General features: G+C 37.0%; 8 protein-coding genes across 8 annotated transcripts; 3 read left to right on the forward strand and 5 right to left on the reverse strand.

Moving 5' to 3' along the window:
- Window positions 1-492: 492 nt before the first annotated feature.
- Window positions 493-1101, reverse strand: BRETT_003020 (uncharacterized protein; the record flags this gene model as incomplete). The annotated part of the gene is made up of 2 exons (XM_041281536.1): window positions 493-960; window positions 1036-1101. 2 exons carry the CDS (start codon window positions 1099-1101, stop codon window positions 493-495), a joined length of 534 nt encoding a protein of 177 aa, XP_041139327.1.
- A 456-nt stretch (window positions 1102-1557) lies between these two features.
- Window positions 1558-2655, reverse strand: BRETT_003021 (uncharacterized protein; the record flags this gene model as incomplete). The annotated part of the gene is made up of 1 exon (XM_041281537.1): window positions 1558-2655. The coding sequence occupies one exon, from the start codon at window positions 2653-2655 to the stop codon at window positions 1558-1560; it is 1098 nt and encodes a 365-aa protein (XP_041139328.1).
- Window positions 2656-3189: 534 nt separating this feature from the next.
- Window positions 3190-5316, reverse strand: BRETT_003022 (uncharacterized protein; the record flags this gene model as incomplete). Its single annotated transcript, XM_041281538.1, has 1 exon — window positions 3190-5316. The coding sequence occupies one exon, from the start codon at window positions 5314-5316 to the stop codon at window positions 3190-3192; it is 2127 nt and encodes a 708-aa protein (XP_041139329.1).
- Window positions 5317-8082: 2766 nt separating this feature from the next.
- On the forward strand, window positions 8083-8892 carry BRETT_003023 (uncharacterized protein; the record flags this gene model as incomplete). The annotated part of the gene is made up of 1 exon (XM_041281539.1): window positions 8083-8892. The coding sequence occupies one exon, from the start codon at window positions 8083-8085 to the stop codon at window positions 8890-8892; it is 810 nt and encodes a 269-aa protein (XP_041139330.1).
- A 528-nt stretch (window positions 8893-9420) lies between these two features.
- On the forward strand, window positions 9421-12798 carry BRETT_003024 (uncharacterized protein; the record flags this gene model as incomplete). Its single annotated transcript, XM_041281540.1, has 2 exons — window positions 9421-9443; window positions 9543-12798. The coding sequence occupies 2 exons, from the start codon at window positions 9421-9423 to the stop codon at window positions 12796-12798; spliced, it is 3279 nt and encodes a 1092-aa protein (XP_041139331.1).
- Window positions 12799-13000: 202 nt separating this feature from the next.
- On the reverse strand, window positions 13001-14131 carry BRETT_003025 (uncharacterized protein; the record flags this gene model as incomplete). Its single annotated transcript, XM_041281541.1, has 1 exon — window positions 13001-14131. One exon carries the CDS (start codon window positions 14129-14131, stop codon window positions 13001-13003), a length of 1131 nt encoding a protein of 376 aa, XP_041139332.1.
- A 476-nt stretch (window positions 14132-14607) lies between these two features.
- TIF11 (Translation initiation factor 1A) lies at window positions 14608-15069 on the forward strand (the record flags this gene model as incomplete). The annotated part of the gene is made up of 1 exon (XM_041281542.1): window positions 14608-15069. One exon carries the CDS (start codon window positions 14608-14610, stop codon window positions 15067-15069), a length of 462 nt encoding a protein of 153 aa, XP_041139333.1.
- A 158-nt stretch (window positions 15070-15227) lies between these two features.
- BRETT_003027 (uncharacterized protein) lies at window positions 15228-16298 on the reverse strand (the record flags this gene model as incomplete). Its single annotated transcript, XM_041281543.1, has 1 exon — window positions 15228-16298. The coding sequence occupies one exon, from the start codon at window positions 16296-16298 to the stop codon at window positions 15228-15230; it is 1071 nt and encodes a 356-aa protein (XP_041139334.1).
- Between the last annotated feature and the right edge of the window lie 350 nt (window positions 16299-16648).

Genomic DNA, 16648 nt, shown 5'->3' on the forward strand with positions numbered 1-16648 from the left:
CAAAAGCCAAATTAATATTGAACATTTAATTTGTCTCAGAATCATATTGATCTCTTAACATCACTTGCTTTAAAATGCAAAATAAGAAAGCCAAGGTAATGAAAAGATATAAAATGTAGGCAACTTTTTGTGATCGAAAGGTAGGAGGAGGATCATAATATTATATCTAGGGGGGGGGGGGGGGGAAAAAAAAAGATTATCGCATTAAAATTGTTCTGGTAACGCAAGATAACAAAAATCACACTAAAAAAGCATGGACATGCACGAACTTATCAAAAAGGAATAACGTACAATCATTAACGACAATTTAAACGTGTGAAAGTAACTAATTCATCCGCATTATCTAATTTCGGATTATATTAATCAATATATTTCTTAAAATATTATATTTTTCTAAAACCAAGTCAAAAAGAATGAGATCGACTACAATAAAGTAATGTGAAGGGGTTGTTATAGCTATCTCTTCCGTTCAAAAATGTATGGCCGTAGTACTCAAACATTCTCTGAGTATGCAGCAATAACAGGCTTATCCATAATAGAAGCATGAGTTAAAACCAAAGCAGCACTAATTAGTGTAAGCCATATGAGTGTGCTGAAAGGGCTCGCTATAAATAGAACTGGAAGATTAATCACGAGAATAATAGTGTATAAAGTATTCTTTTGCAACACTAAAAACCTTAGATCTAAATCATCACTTTCGCCAAAGAAGTAGTTAATCAAATAAAAGCTGGCCACGTCAAACACTATTAGTAATAGTAACGGAAGATTGGTGACAATCATATATAGAGCAATTATTGCAATAATGAGGAAATAGTTGGATCCAAAGTAGCCAAGGTTGTAAGAAATTCTACTTTGGAGATCGGACATACTAGATGGTTTGCTCATCCGAGAAACATCCAAAAAGTCTGTTGGTTTCCGAAGATCCTTGAATCTAGAACTAAATGATCCATCTGGTCCCGACTATATTTACGATGGTATCTGGATGTTAGTACAAGAATATCATGATTCACTTTGATTTTCTTCTAGAATACTGACCTTAAATCTATCAAGATTGAAATTCGACGTAAATGTCGAAAATTGAGCAGGAACAAACGAATTCATTTCAGATCAAACAAATTCGCCTTATAACCTGTTAATCGTATATTAAATTTGCCTGTATGTAATCAGTCGATTTGTTGCACAAGCTTGGAAAATGATCCTACCAGAATAATAATATCAGAGCATACGCGTTGGGCTAGGAGGAGAGAGCCCAGCGAACGAAAAAAAAATTTCGAAATCTCTCAACTTTGTTGAAATTTTTGGTTCCTCCGTGTCTAACAATCCGTTCACGCTATCCAATAAAATATTTGTCAACAATTCACGTCGATCGACCCATTTATGGCACTGTTACATGTATATAAAATGTTGATATCATAAACGTTATCTATTCAAGAGTTATCCGCCTTATTAAGACAAAATTGAAAATTCATCATTAAAGGATACTGCATTGACTCCTTCCTACCTCAAATCATATCATACGGCATGTCAAAAGTAGTCTCAAATATCTGTGGAATCGAACTAACCCATATTTCCCTTCATGTTTCCACTCCCCTTTGTATGATAATCCTTGAAATCATCAAATTCTCTTTGCCTATATGTCTCTTTATCCTGAGCTTCGTAGTCATCTTCATTTTGAGTTGCGTCATTTGCTTCATTCTTATTTGATTTTGCAACCATTCCACCATTCTTTAATTCATGATTTACAAATTCTTCCACAGTCATCGTAGGGAGCTCTTGGCCCGTTCCCTGAACCTTTTGTCTCAGTTGATCCCTTTTTTCGTGAGAAGGAACAATGGTAAATGGTCGAAGAATTCGTCCATTTTTCGAAAGAACTGGTTTATTAAGATTTTCCAACCGATCAGTAAAGCCTTTATCAAAGGAGTGATCATTTGATTCTCCATACTTTGGCCTTATGTTATCTTCACCCCCGGAACTCATTATTTCTTGCTTAATATAGTTCTTTAGTAGTTGTAATTCCATTAGGTTACTTTCCAAAGACTCAAAACTTTTCAACGCATCAAATTTCAACTGATCAATCATTATATTGCGCAAATTCTCGTCGTCCATACTTTCTAACGCCTCCTTGTCGTTGAGTACATTTAAAGCCTTCTGGAATTCCTTTTCGTGTTTATAATTTGCGATCTTTGATGCACGCCGTAAAGTAGGGTCCCTCACTTGAATTTCCGAAAGTTGTGGATGCATACTATCTTTCATTGTATCCATTATTTTGCTTTGTTTTTTATCTAATAACCCATAATCATCCAATTTCTGTAGGAATTGAAGATACAATTGGTTAGCTTCTGTTAGCATACCAAACCTGACTCTCTTGTTTGGTACACCATTGACTCCAAAGGTTCCATGCTGCTCGATAAAACTGGCCAAATAGTAATATATTGCTAAATATTTGATATCAGCCGTAGTCACTTCATCTAGAGATTCATTTGAGCTAAATAGCTGAAGTTCTTTTACTTTGGATTGAATGTCCTTAAGTTGTTTAAGTATGCTATCAAATGTGCTTTCGCCCGGCACTGGTTTACTTTCTGAAGAGAAATTTTCTGCCCTTTTAACCACTACTTGAAATTGTTTAGATAACGACTGTGTTTTAAGTTCAGACATCTTGAGAATAGTTTTTGAACCTTCAAATTTTGTAGCTACTGCATGATAATTAAAAGGGCAAGAAAAAAATGAAGTAAAAGCAAAAGTCACGCATGGGACGTCAAGATGAAGCAATATATATATATACAAATGTGCATAGTTGCATTACAGCACAGCCTCGAAAGAACCTGTAAAACGCTCATGAAATTACGCAGTCCCATAAAAAAACACCTTTCTTTTATTTAACAAGATATAAAATACATCCGAGGCATGAGATAAATTCAATGGAATATAACAACACACTTGGAAGGAAAAGCAGAGCGACGCTGAAAATGGCCTGAACAAATGAGTGAGTGATACACTCCGTTGATAAGAAGACAACGTCAAGCCGCAGTAAAGAATAAAAATAAAAATAAAATAAAAATGCACGTGTCGTGTATAGTCTTCAACAGTATGATGAATGAAGGGTAAAATAATGCATAATAAACATACAGATACGTAGGAGTCATAAACTTCTTATCAAATAGGCTTCATGTGTATAATGCATTAAACATTTTAACGGTCCAGCTTCACTCTTTTAAAATCCCCACCAGTCTGTGATGTATGCTTATTTTCATTTTTTGGTGGCGAATCCCGTATTTGAGGCAAACTCTGTTGCTTTAATTCTTGTTTAACCTTCTGCTGCTTATGATCCTGGTTTTGTGGAGATGCTTGCGGCCCTAAAACTGAACACCTTGGAGCAGGACTACCATGTTGAGAACGCATTGTTTGCTGCCTTTGCTGGCGCGGTTGCTGTGCATGGGGTTGGGATTGATTCATGTATTCCATTGGATAGCCATAGACCTGTCGCCTACGTAAAGTCTCAGTCAGTTCATCTATTCTCTTCTTCAAAAGCATTTCCCTTTGCTTTGCCGCATTATCCATAGCCTCGAGTTCCATAATTCTGGTCTTATAAAGATCATTCACCAATTCCAGCTCGGATATGCGTGTTCTAAGTTCTTCACTTGTGGCATAAACCGATAGTTGTGCTTGTGTTTGGTTACCCTGAATTGGTTGTTGTGATTGAACCGGAACATTCTGTGGCATCTGCTGTTCCGACTGACGGGAGTGCTGTTGTTGCTGTTGTTGTTGATAATCCACAGTCATTTGGTTTCTGCCTATGGATGGAAGTCTACCGGATCCATCCACTGCCACAGCGGAAATCATTGGTGAAGCCATTTGGGAGCGGGAAGCAATCTGTTGTTGGGCTTGTTGCATTGGTCCAAAATTTGACGTGGTGGACCCATTCGAACCATTTGGAGAAGAACCGCCTGTAATACTCTTGATTGGTGGAAGTATTTCCCCATTTGGGGAGCCCTGGGAAGGCTGACCGGCAAATGCCGGATTGACAATTGTACCTGCAGTAGGTGCGAAGTTTGGAGAAAGTGCGGGTAATTTTGAAGCCCCGGCCGGTAGGAGAGGAGGCGTAGCATAGCCGTTGAGCTCTGTGGAAGGAGAATATGGCTTTCTGATATATCCAAGAGGTGGAAGCGTTTCGATCTTATTGGTCGAATTGCTTGTAATACCGTCTAGTTTCATCCCTGGGATCTTCTCGTTTGAATTCTGCTGACTAAGGGTTTCTAAAGCACCGGCAGCATTCAAGACCGCATCTCTTCCAAGATTTTGCTGCGAGCTTGATCTCTCTGAGGATTGAGAAGGATTAAATATCGGAGGTGCCGTTGAGGACAAAAGTAGCGGTGATGTAACCCTTGTCAAATTTGGAGCAAATTGAGTAGGAGTCGATGCCGGATAATGAAGTGGTTGAATACCACTTGATTTGCCATTTCCATTCGGAGCTCCAAACGAGCTCTGACCCCTTGGAAGTAGTGGAAGAAGGCCTGGTGAGCGAGTATTACGAACAGGAATAGAGCCTGAAACTTTGCCCAAAGAAGCCATTGAATTTGTCTGCCCATTCTTAACAGCTTGGTTCTGCGAACCAGAATGTTCAATGTTACGAGAGCCATTAGAAGATGATCTCTTGCCTGATCTCATTCTTGGCTTGTACTGTTTCGATGAGAACTTGTTGTGGGAATCTTTGGCCTTCAATTCCGGTGTGTTTGGACTTGACTTTGAGCCATTCCCGTTGTTATTATGCTTCACTCTATTTCTTGATTTTATCACATCACTTTTCAAGGAGATTGGCCTTGGACGTCCGTGAAGCTTAAGAAATAGTCCACATGCGTTACATAGAACCTGTCCTGATTGGTCCCTTCTCCATAATGGAGTTGTCTGTGTTTTACAGTTTTTGCAGATGGGAGTCGACATATTCTGACGGGTCGTAACAGACCCATTTGATTGTTTTGTCGACGTCATCTTAGCGTTTGGGTGTGCAGGTTCACTCGTAGAAGATGAACGAACTCTTTGAGGACCCGAATCCTGGCTTCCAGCCTGCGAATGATCGCTTTCTAAGGAGGAGGGTGAGCCATGGTTTTCAGCCGTCTCACGCTCAGTCGCTTTTCCGTCCAATTTACCACTAAATGATGAATTAAGACGCATCGAGATATCGGAGGAATTAGCACCAGTCTGTGCACTTTCGTGTTTACCGTTATTTGAGCGAACATTCAAATCTCCCTCTGTAGAAACAAGCGAAGTTGGACCACGATTTTGGTTCACAACAACCTCTGATTTCGTTGTTTGTAGCATGGTACAGTGGCTATCAATGTGAGGTAATACTTGATATTAGCGTATTTGTCTATCTCACGTTCCCAATAAACGGCTATGTATATATATAGGATGGCAACAAGCAACTAATGCAAGTTGATTCCAATTCAATCTATGGTTGTAAATACCGATTAACTTGTCAAACAAAAGTTCGTGGAATGTGAATATCGATAAGGGTGCATATGCCTATCCTATATCAATATCAACGTATTTTGCTTGCGTTTCCGATTCTGATCTATTCGACAGCAAAAAATCCAATATCTAGAAAGGAGAAAAAAAAAGGGAAAACTAGCAAATATAGCTGCTGTTTCCTGTAACTAGTAGCGAGTGATTGTAATAATTGGTAAAAATTAAAAGGCTTTCTGATGTGTCAACGTAAAAGAAAAAGGTTACGATGCGCCAGATAAAGATGATGATGTATACAAAATTTTTTCAGATGATAACCAATTCTTACTCCAAAGATTTTGAAAAAGCGAGAAAAACTCGCCAAAAAAATGGGAGAGATGAGCGATAAATCGAATGTGCGCGACGATGGATAGAAAAGATTAGCAGATTTGGTATCAGTCCAGATGAAAAAGTGAAGGGTTGCATACAATATATTTCGTTTAAATCCTAGTATCTCATCTAAATTGATTATCACAAAAACGTTTAAACACACCATTAATTAAAAAGATATTATAAATACATCATAAATTAAGTATACGGAAAAAAAAAAGCATTTGTACTCTAAAGGCATGGAAGATTGATTGTAAAGAATATTTTAGAAATACTTCCAGATTGTACCGTACCGTCAAAAGCCAACCTGTTTCATAGTCGAAAGATTAGATAAAGTGATAACGTCGATTTCTAACTAAAAAAAGGAGCGAGTGGGAAAAATTTTTCTCGACCTGACTGACTTTATTTCCGCTTTTTAACGTTCGAGAAAAAATTTTTATTGGAGAAGGCGGCCACGCATGGTTGTGCAATAAACAATTTATCTTTAATGCCATCATTTTGTGGATTACCCGGATGAGAGTGGTTGATGAGATGAGAACTTGCCCACTATATTAATAAATTTCAAAGGAATGCCTTATTTTCTATATAGGGACTATCAGCGTGTAAGAAATACTAAAATCGATTTGTCTTCATTTTAAAATGATACCGCAAATTGATACGCAAATTGTCAAACGTATAATTAGTTAGTTCATTGGATAATAAATATGGTTACTACAATAATGAATACTATAAAAATAATTTGAGTGGTTGATTTTACATCGGATTTTTTTAGCCGTGCTAACAGAGAGCATCGGAAATTCCCTTTGGTTTCTACCCCTTGAATTCCAATGTTTTGTTCAAAATTGAAAATTGAACGATGACTATATTCATTCTAACTATTTTGGATATACTGCGATATAAATTCAATATGTTATTTAGTATAAAAGCAGCCTTGTTTTTGACGTACTGACTTATTACTTATCACATGCCTTGTGATAAGATAAGAATGAGAAAAAAATATGCTGAATGAGGAAATATATAGTCATATAGTCACCAGGGTTAAACTATCAACATATTTGCAACTGAACATTTAGTTGAAGAATTAGCAGGTAATAAATAGTACAGATTGATTATCACCTAGTAAAACATTAGATAAAAGTGGATTTGATACTTGGTGAAGAAGGTATTAACGTGATTCTGGTCACGTGATGAATGTATTGAATATTATCATGTCATAGTAAATAGTTTTACCATCGGAAATGATATTGGCGTTAGAAATCATTCTAATGCCTATATCAATACATTTTAACTTTGAATTCAAATCTAATTGTAAGCAAATCCGTAAATATCAATACTTAATCCATAATCTTTAAAAATTGTATAATTGTTGTAAATATCAATATCCTCCATATCCTCCACTGTTCAAACTTTTCCCTTTGAATAATGAATAATTGCTTGGGTTAAATCAAAAAATGTTACAAACGATACTTTAAGCGTACCAGAAATTTGTATTCTTGCTTTATTTTATACGCTACTATAATCCTCTTTAATTTACATAAAAATATAATCAATTTTATATAATAGTCTCTGATCATACAAGAATAATGAACATTAACATCCTTAAAGGCTTTATTATTTTTTTTGTAATATTAAGTATTCTTTTCTAATATCCACACTATTTTTTGATTTCGCCTGTGCTCTTTAGAAATATTTTTATTTCTATACAGGTTAATACTGTAAGAAATTTATCTTGGAAGAAGCCCCTTAAAACAAGAACAATACTACTGTCCGCCACTCAGATACAATCCCAAAAAATAAAGTTAGCACTTTGCACTATTTTATTATATGAACACTGAAGTGCTAAAAGTTAGCAACTACTTTCGGAGTAGCCAACATAGTTTTTTTTTCTGTCAATAGGAATTGGTAGGTTTTGTTACTTTTTGCGATAAATGATTCTAAATATATATCCTTACAAATTGCAATATAATCTTCTGGTCTTTAAGTCCTTGATAGATATACAAATTGAGTGGTGTATAGATGTTGTGTCATATTATCATTTTTAAAATTACACAACTTTTCTTGTTATCCAAAATAGGGAAAAAAGAGGATTCTGTATCAATTAAGCGCTTTGTGCGCTTCTTTGTGCCAAACATTTAAATGCTGCCGATCCCACTATTTTAAAGAAAATTTTTGTCGCTTTCTGCTTCATATTACATACTTTCCTTTTATACCTTTTAATTAATAGCTGATATCTCTTTAAGGGAAACAAGGAAAATGGTTTTTATTCAAAGTTATAAGTATTCAATTGGAGCATTAATTTTGCTCAAAGGCATTACGACATTGGCAGATCCTGCTCCGGTTATTGAAGATAATCCTGAGAATGTCAGATATAAAGCTGATATTGATACAGGTGATGTTCATGGCATTGTCGAAGTGTACACGGCAAAAAACGGTACGGCAAAAGTGAAGGTCGATATCACTGGTTTGCCAGAAGAGGGTGGACCATTTTTCTATCATATCCACAACAATAAAATTCCTGACGGAGGTGATTGCGAAGCAGCAGGAACACACTTTAACCCATATAATTCCGAATTTGAGACATGTGGAGAGCAAGATGATGCTTATTGTCAGGTCGGTGATCTATCCGGAAAGCATGGTTTTATCAACACAACTTGCTTCCAGCTCAAATACTATGATCCATATCTTTCATTGAATCCAGACGATACATCTTTTATTGGTGATCGTTCAGTTGTTGTCCATTATAATGACATGAGTAAAATGGCATGTGGAAACTTCCGCAAAGCCAAAAAACGATTCTGGAAAAAAGAATACGAGGAAGAAGAATCTGACTATTTGGATATTACCGGAAATAACGAGACAACTCAAATTTTAAGCTCTTCAACTTTAATTCCGACATACTCTGCAGGTCCATCTAACTTTACTTCTGGAAACCAGACAAACGGTACTGCCTATAATGATGATGGGACCCCAGAAGTATCAAGTACTTATTGTGATAGTGCCTTTAAAGATATCGCCTCTGGCTTGATCGGCACTTTAATCAGTTTGCTCATCTCCATATTCTAACTGGTTGAGGGTATTTAAAAAATTGCTAGAATTTGATATTTGCTTGTTTTAAGAGTTCACATTATTTAACTTCAACAGCCAGGAATAAAATACAAGTACAAGAATTTAAAATATGTTTAAGGCTCAGATGAAAGCAGCTATCTGTCATTTGAGCTAAATACGTGTAGGCGCATAATTTTGTTCAATGTAGTTCAGTCCAAATAATCTGCGTATTACTAGAGAAGTAAAATTTACAAAACGATGAAGCAAGAGGTGTGTATTAAGCAGAAAGAAAGATGCAAGCAAACAAAAGCTACAAAAGAAGCAGGGAAGAGAGAGAAAAGGGGAGGCGGGACAAAAAAAAAAAGACAAAATAAAGTTAACTCCGGAAGATGATTTTTCAAGGCATCTATCTCCCTGTGATATCCTTCAATTATTTATTCTGCACATTCTTGTATGATCCAGTTGTGCAATTAATTCCGTTCTGTTTGGGATCCAATCTGTATAATGCAAAACTTAACTGTTGAATAGAATGGAACATATACCAGTATGACCGTTTTTATTGCATCATTGTAAGTTATGATTGCGAATTTCACAAAAATAGTAAATACCATTGAGTTTTTTCACAATTTTAGAATAGAACATACTAACCGTTTATAATTTTATTCCAGATTCCTTCCCTACACAATTCACTTTGAAGTGGAGAGATCGAAAATCCCAAAGCTTGCAGGTGATGAGATGATTGAACCAATTGGCCCAATAAATACAAACTATTCGTCATCTTCCGAGGGAAAGATCGCTACTACTGATAATGGGATCCGTCGATTTCAAGGAACGAAGGTGAAGGACACTGACAATTCCGCAGGCTCGGAAGAATCGACCGTTTCAATATTGAAGACTCTTGCTAATAGTAATCCGGCCACAAAGTCGTCTGAAGATTTGGAATGTGGATCTGTGTCAAGCACTGATACAGATATGGAGTCGGAAATCAAAGAAAGACAGCAGCGGCAGAGATCACAACTGGGAGCAATTTCAAATGCATCAGGTGTGGTGTCCGTGCAGGATTTTTTCTTTAACAATCCTAATAGTTCAAGGCTATCATTAAGCTCTGCATCATTAAACGATTCTCGATTGTGCTCTTCAACAGATTACTTGGGATCCAGTGTTCCCGAGCCATTCTATACAAACGAGCCATTGTCTTTGCAGGGCAACTTATCCACAAATAAAAAAGTCTACGTGAGGCCTAGGCCGTTTACTTTTCATAACTCATCAATGGGTGACTTGACATTACGTCCCGGCGTGGATCGACACAGACCGACTCGAAGTTTTGTGGGAAGCTTGGGGAAAACTTTGTTATCAAGAAAATTTACAAAATCCAGTCTATCGTCACAGAAGTCTCCATTTGATAGTAAAAAGGGTTTTGAAGGAGATGGAGATACAGCAGAGCTAACAATTGATCCGCAAACTTCTCCGGATTCTGGTAGTTCGGTAGAACAATGCAAAATATCAGACCATACACAATCTCTGAAGCCGGCATCAGGGGATAAAGCTGATAAGGAACTTGATGCATACTTTGCTGATAAGACGGATAGTGGGCATGTGATACCATTCGGTGGATTTGCAAAGGATTATGGATCGATACTCGAAGATAAAAACAATGTATTTGCTACTGCTCCTTGGAAAGTTGTTACATACGAGCATGGAAATGGCGGACTTCGCAATGCCGTGAGATTGGCCGAGAGTAAAAATAAACTTCGGGAAGTAAAATGGATTGGTACACCTGGCATGCCATGCGACTTGGTACCAAAATGTACAAGAAAAGCAATTTATAAAACATTGAAGGAGGATTATGATTCAGAAACTTTATTTATAGAGGACAATGTTTTTGAAGGTCACTATGACAGATATTGCAAGCAAATATTGTGGCCGATGCTTCAGTACCAGTTACCAGAGGAGCTAAAGGCAAATTCATTTATTAATTATTCATGGGAAGACTATGTTTATGTTAATCGTCAATTTGCCGACAGAATTTCAAATCTTTATAAAAAGGGAGACGTAATCTGGATTCATGACTATCATTTGATGCTTGTTCCGGGAATGCTTCGTAAATCTTTGCCTAATGCTGAGATTGGCTTCTTTCTGCATGTATCATTTCCATCCAGTGAGGTATTCAGATGTCTCGCTCAACGTGAAAAGATATTAAAGGGCATGCTTGGTGCAGATTGTATTGGCATGCAAACAGATGAATACGTAGCTCATTTTCTTCAAAGCTGTAATAGACTTCTTTTGGCTGATTTCGATGAGCATGGCGTTCGTTATGATAATCGAACAATAAGTGTTACTCATAATCCAATTGGAATTGATGCACATGCGTTACGAAAAGTTCTTAATGGTGAGGTGGTGAGAAATTGGAGAAGTTTGGTGAGGGAAAGATGGCCAGACAAGACATTAATTGTATCCCGTGATAAAATAGATAAAATACGTGGTGTGAAGGAAAAGCTTTTGGCTTATGAAAGGTTTCTTACAGAAAATCCAGAGTACATAGAGACGACACTACTCATTCTAATATGCATACCTGGAAGAGCCTCTGCTGATGAGAGAATGGAAAATGAAATTCTTACTATTGTTGAACGAATTAATTCTTGTGCTCCTAATATTGCGAGTGAAAGACCAGTTGTGGTTTTGAATCAGGATATTCAATTTGAGCAGTATTTAGCGTTGCTAAGTGAAGCCGGCCTTTTTATTGTTTCTACCCTCCGAGAAGGAATGAATTTGACATGCCATGAATTCGTTGAAGCCTCATATGGGGATCACTCACCATTGATATTGAGTGAATTTGTCGGATCTGCAACTGTTTTATCTGGAGGGGCATTAATTACAAATCCTTACAATATAAAGCAAGTGTCCAACGCTATCAGAACATGTATGCAAATGAGTCCTGACGAAAGAGAACGGAGATGGAAAGCAATGCATGCGGCAGTGTTAAGGCATGATTCACTTCATTGGACAAGTGAATGTATGCAGAATATTGGGCAAGGGCACAAGCTAAATACAAGTCAGCAATCCAGCGATGTGAAGCAGTTGATGTGGTCTCATATTAATGATGCCATTGTGAAAAGTGCAAAAGCTAACAAATCAAGCACGCTTCATTCTCGAATATTTTTCATTAACTTTAATGAGTTGATTTCAAATTTAAAGATTCAGGGAACTTCTATTAATCCAATTCAACAGAGATTCATGGATAACATCTTGAACAATCTTGCGGCAGATAAAACAAATGCGATTTATTTACTTGGATCGTCTACAAGATCTGATATGTGGATGAGATGTCGCAGTTTAATTGATATTGGCCTTATAGCTGAGAGTGGTGCCTATGTGAAACTCACTGATAAATCTGAGTTCACACCCTTGATATCAAATAAAATGCTCTCCTGGGTTAGTGCTGTGGAGCAGACAATGAAATCATGGAGTGAACGTATTCCCGGAACATATGTTGAAAAGGAAACCTGTGTCGTAAAACTGCACACGGAAGGTAGTCATGATATTGATAAAGAGCATAAAGAAAAGTTGATCGGAGAGTTAATGACACATATAAATGAGCTTTATGGACATGACTATAATGTCCATGCCAAAATTGTTGATCAGATCATTATAGTAAGACAGATGGATTCTATTACGAAAGCTTTGGACTACATCATAAAACAAGGAACACAGATTGGTGGAATAAATAACATTTCGTTTATTATGGTTGCAGGGGGTACCAGTCCTGATGACGAAGAGCTTTACAGCTATTTTAATAGCACTCGAAATAAGTTTAATGGTAATGTTTTAAATGTCGAAGTTGGTGTTTCGAAAAAAAGCACGAGCGCAGATTTTAAATTGCAGGGTGTCAACCATTTACTGATAGCATTATCACAAATTTCTTGAAAGCTCAAACAGCCAGCATCGAAAAGATGCTTCATTTCATTTGAAAAAGATTGCTTCCGATTATTTGCTTACACATTATATATGACAATCAGAACCCTCGTCCTCTTCTATTTTTACAAATTAGCCAATGTCTGTACATACGTATATATATATATATATACGATAGGTCACACCCAACCGTGGTAGTGTAATCGATAGATCATTATCGCTTTTTAAGACCAAAGCCCGCACGACCTCTTCTTTGTGGAGGATGACCCCTCATATGGCCATTGAGAGAGTGAGCTTTTGACGGAAAAGGGTGCTGTTTCGATTTTCCACCTTTACATACATTATAAAGGGCATTAAGCTCATCCATGAGTAGTCGATCACCTTTAGGGTCAAACTGCCCTAGACTATTCCATATGTGACGAAATTCAGGTTTATGTATTTTATTATCAGGTCGCTTGACGTGCCAGAGAAACTCCTTACCCTTTTTCTGTCTCTCTCGGTCCGCTTCTATTCGACGAAGCATCTGTCTCTGTGTTAGTAAAAGAGGACTATGCGTTGGGCTTGAAGATTGGGACGGAGAATTGGGAATACTCTTTGTACCCGGAGCATTATAATCTCTATGTTCGACATTAGAAGATTCAAGATGACTGGAACATGTATCGATCATAATCCTCTCATACTGGGATTGACGCTTCTTTCCAATAATAAAATTCCATGCTTGGGTCAATGGCTTAATAAAGATTTCCTCGGGGTGAAGAAGTGGATAAACGGCATTTTCATTTTTCTCTGCATCATCCATTTCATCTGGAACAAATTTATACAAAGAACTATCATCAAATTGGATATCATTTTTAATATTTCGGACATCATTTTGTGTAAGAAGAGCTGTTCCATATTTATCTGTGTATTCGGAAAGTGCTGGAAACTTTAAAACTTTGCTGATCTCAACCATAATGGAATAAGATGCCGGCAAATTCGTAAGACACCTTATTTTCTGTAATTCCCTTTCGTCACATCCAGCCTTTGGTTTCTGCGGGATCACCTCTGCTAAAAGTTTTGGAAGAGCTTTCACGATAAGCTCAACGTATCTATAAGCCGGAGAACCTATCGGAAATCTGCTGGGATCAGCTATTACCATCATAATAAGTTCCTCGAGAAACTGCAAAATACTTATACGAGTATTCAAATCGACTTTCATGATCGTTTCAAGTACTGCAGGGAATAAGTCATCTTGAATACTAGCATAGTGAATTAAGAACTTTGCAAGATTTTGGGCTGCAAGCTTTGATGCTGTTAAAGTAGCAAGTTGCTTTCCAAAGTGAGCTCTAGCTTCAAAAGGATCCATAATATGAAGAAATGCTCAAACACACCACTCAGCTAGTTAGAAGGTATTTTTAAAAAGATGATAGTTATTTTTTGGTATGAATGAATAACGTGCCTGTGAATCAAGCAGCTCAGCGTAGGGTAACTAATTCATTCACCAAATACACAACTCAATTACGTAATCAAGAAGAAGGAATAACAAGAACGAAAAGGATACATACAATTATTTAGCCATATGTAAAATATAAAATACAGCGGCTTGTTTCTGTGCAAGGAGGTAAGAATGGCGGGCACAGAACGGGTGAAAAATTTTATGAAATTCGTCTTGTCTTCAGGCATTTTTTCTACATTATTAGACTGAAAAATTGAAAATAGAACGGTTTTCTAAAGCGAATAGTTTGACTAATTATGTTGATGATTAATTCTTTTTAATATCACATTATTTCAGAGCACGCTGTGTCTTTTTGAACGATATTATAATAGTACGGTACTGTAAAAATGCCATATAACGGAAAGGGAAAAGGTAAAGGAGGAAAAAATAGAAGAAGAGGAAAGCACCAGAACTACTCTCAAAAGAGAGAATTGGTGCTAAAGGAAGAGGACCAAGAATATGCACAGATCACAAAAATGCTCGGTAATGGACGAGTCGAGGCCACATGCTTTGATGGAAAGAAGAGAATTGCTCATATTCGTGGAAAACTCAGAAAGAAAGTTTGGATGCAGCAAGGTGATATTATTTTAGTTGCCTTGAGGGACTTCCAAGATAACCAATGCGATGTTGTGCATAAATACAATTCAGATGAAGCTAGAACGCTAGTCTCCATGGGAGAATTGCCAGAAAACTCCAAGATCAACCAAACCGGAACATTTGATATAGATGAGGATGAAGACGCAAACTTCGAGTTCAGATCAGAGAGTGCGGATGAGAACGAAGAAGAGTTAGATATTGACGATATCTGATTCTACTAAATGTGGATTGTGTAATCTAATATATATATGCATTTTTTTGGTTAGGTAAAGTATGCTGTCTCGTAACCAAAAATAAATAGTGTTCGTTATAAAAAATTAGATGTCATTTTGCTGTCCCAGTGCTCTTCACAACACGTACTGGCGCAAAGTTAGTTCAACTCAAAACTATCTGAACGTCTGAACTCGGAGCCTGCCTGCAAAGGTATTTCTGAGTATGAACTACCCAGAGGCCTTTTTGATTCTAATGATTTTCTGAACTGATGATATGTAGAAACATCATTATTCAAAGGAATATCACTTGGACCATCTTGGTTAGCGGAGAAAAGAGCGACATCATCCTCTGTCTCTGGCTTCTTTCTGGCAATATTAAGAATATAGACTCCGGAGAATATAATGAGGAACCCGCATATGAGTGAAATGACATCCACAGTTGAAGCTGCATTGAACCCACGAAATAATATGAATGATGCCAAAAGAACGGCAGTAGTAAACGTGACATAATATAATGGATTGACAATAGAGGTATCAAATTGTGCTAGAGCCTTGTTAAAGTATGTCATCTGAATGACGATACACACGGCAACTGCAATAATAAATAAATAAGTGGAAATATGAGTAAATTGATTATTCCCACTCAACGTAAGCTTTAAGGCAATTCCAAAAGCCTTTATAGCACAAACAGAGAGGGATCCAACTCCAGAGCAAATAGAAATGTATACCATTGGATTCTTAGAGCCATATACGGGAGCAACACTGTAGATCATGATGACGGAAAAAACAATAACAGAAAAAGCGTACAGGAGAAATAATGGCCTTTCGGCATATTTCATGATTTCATCTACCGTAGTCACTTCCTTGTCACTTGGAGCATGTAACACAATGATTACCGATCCTAATAGACAAATTGCACATCCCAATTTTCCAAGTATCCCCAATTTTTCTTTCAAAAATACAGCAGCCAAGACGGCACCAATGATGACCGAAAGTGCGCCCAATGGGGTGACCAAAATAGGTGGGGCAAACGTGTATGCAGCAAAATTCGCAAACTCACCAAGTGCCATAAGAGCTGTCCCTAAAATCCATATTGGATTTTTCACGTATGTATATGATTCACCTTTTGATCCATCTCTTAAAAGTCCAACTTTTGTAAGAACAAAGGAAGCGCCAATAGCGAAAGATGAGCTTATTGCTAAAGCCAATCCAATATACTTTTCCTCCATAATTTCGAGTTACCTATCCTTTAACGATTTTATGTGGTGTTGGTAATTATTGTGCTTCATAAATTGAAGTAATTTTCGAAATTATAGGATGATGTCAGCACTAAGTTAACAGATAATTGAGATTACGAAGGCTTTTTTTTTTATTGTAGTTTTTAAGATTATCTTTTTTGTGCTCACCGGCTTTCTGCTTTCTTCTGGTATTATGCCGAAAAATGCTAATTTGAAGCTTTTTAGCTTTAAAAGAGAGTAAGCTTAGTAGTGTGAAAGTTAGAGCTAATAATACTCCGTATAATTTCATCAATGAAGCATATTATTGTTCTCTAACAAATTGAACGAAGAAGCATGCCTTG

The sequence above is a fragment of the Brettanomyces bruxellensis genome, chromosome 9, assembly GCF_011074885.1.
Source record: "Brettanomyces bruxellensis chromosome 9, complete sequence".
In the NCBI taxonomy this organism is placed as follows: domain Eukaryota; kingdom Fungi; phylum Ascomycota; class Pichiomycetes; order Pichiales; family Pichiaceae; genus Brettanomyces; species Brettanomyces bruxellensis.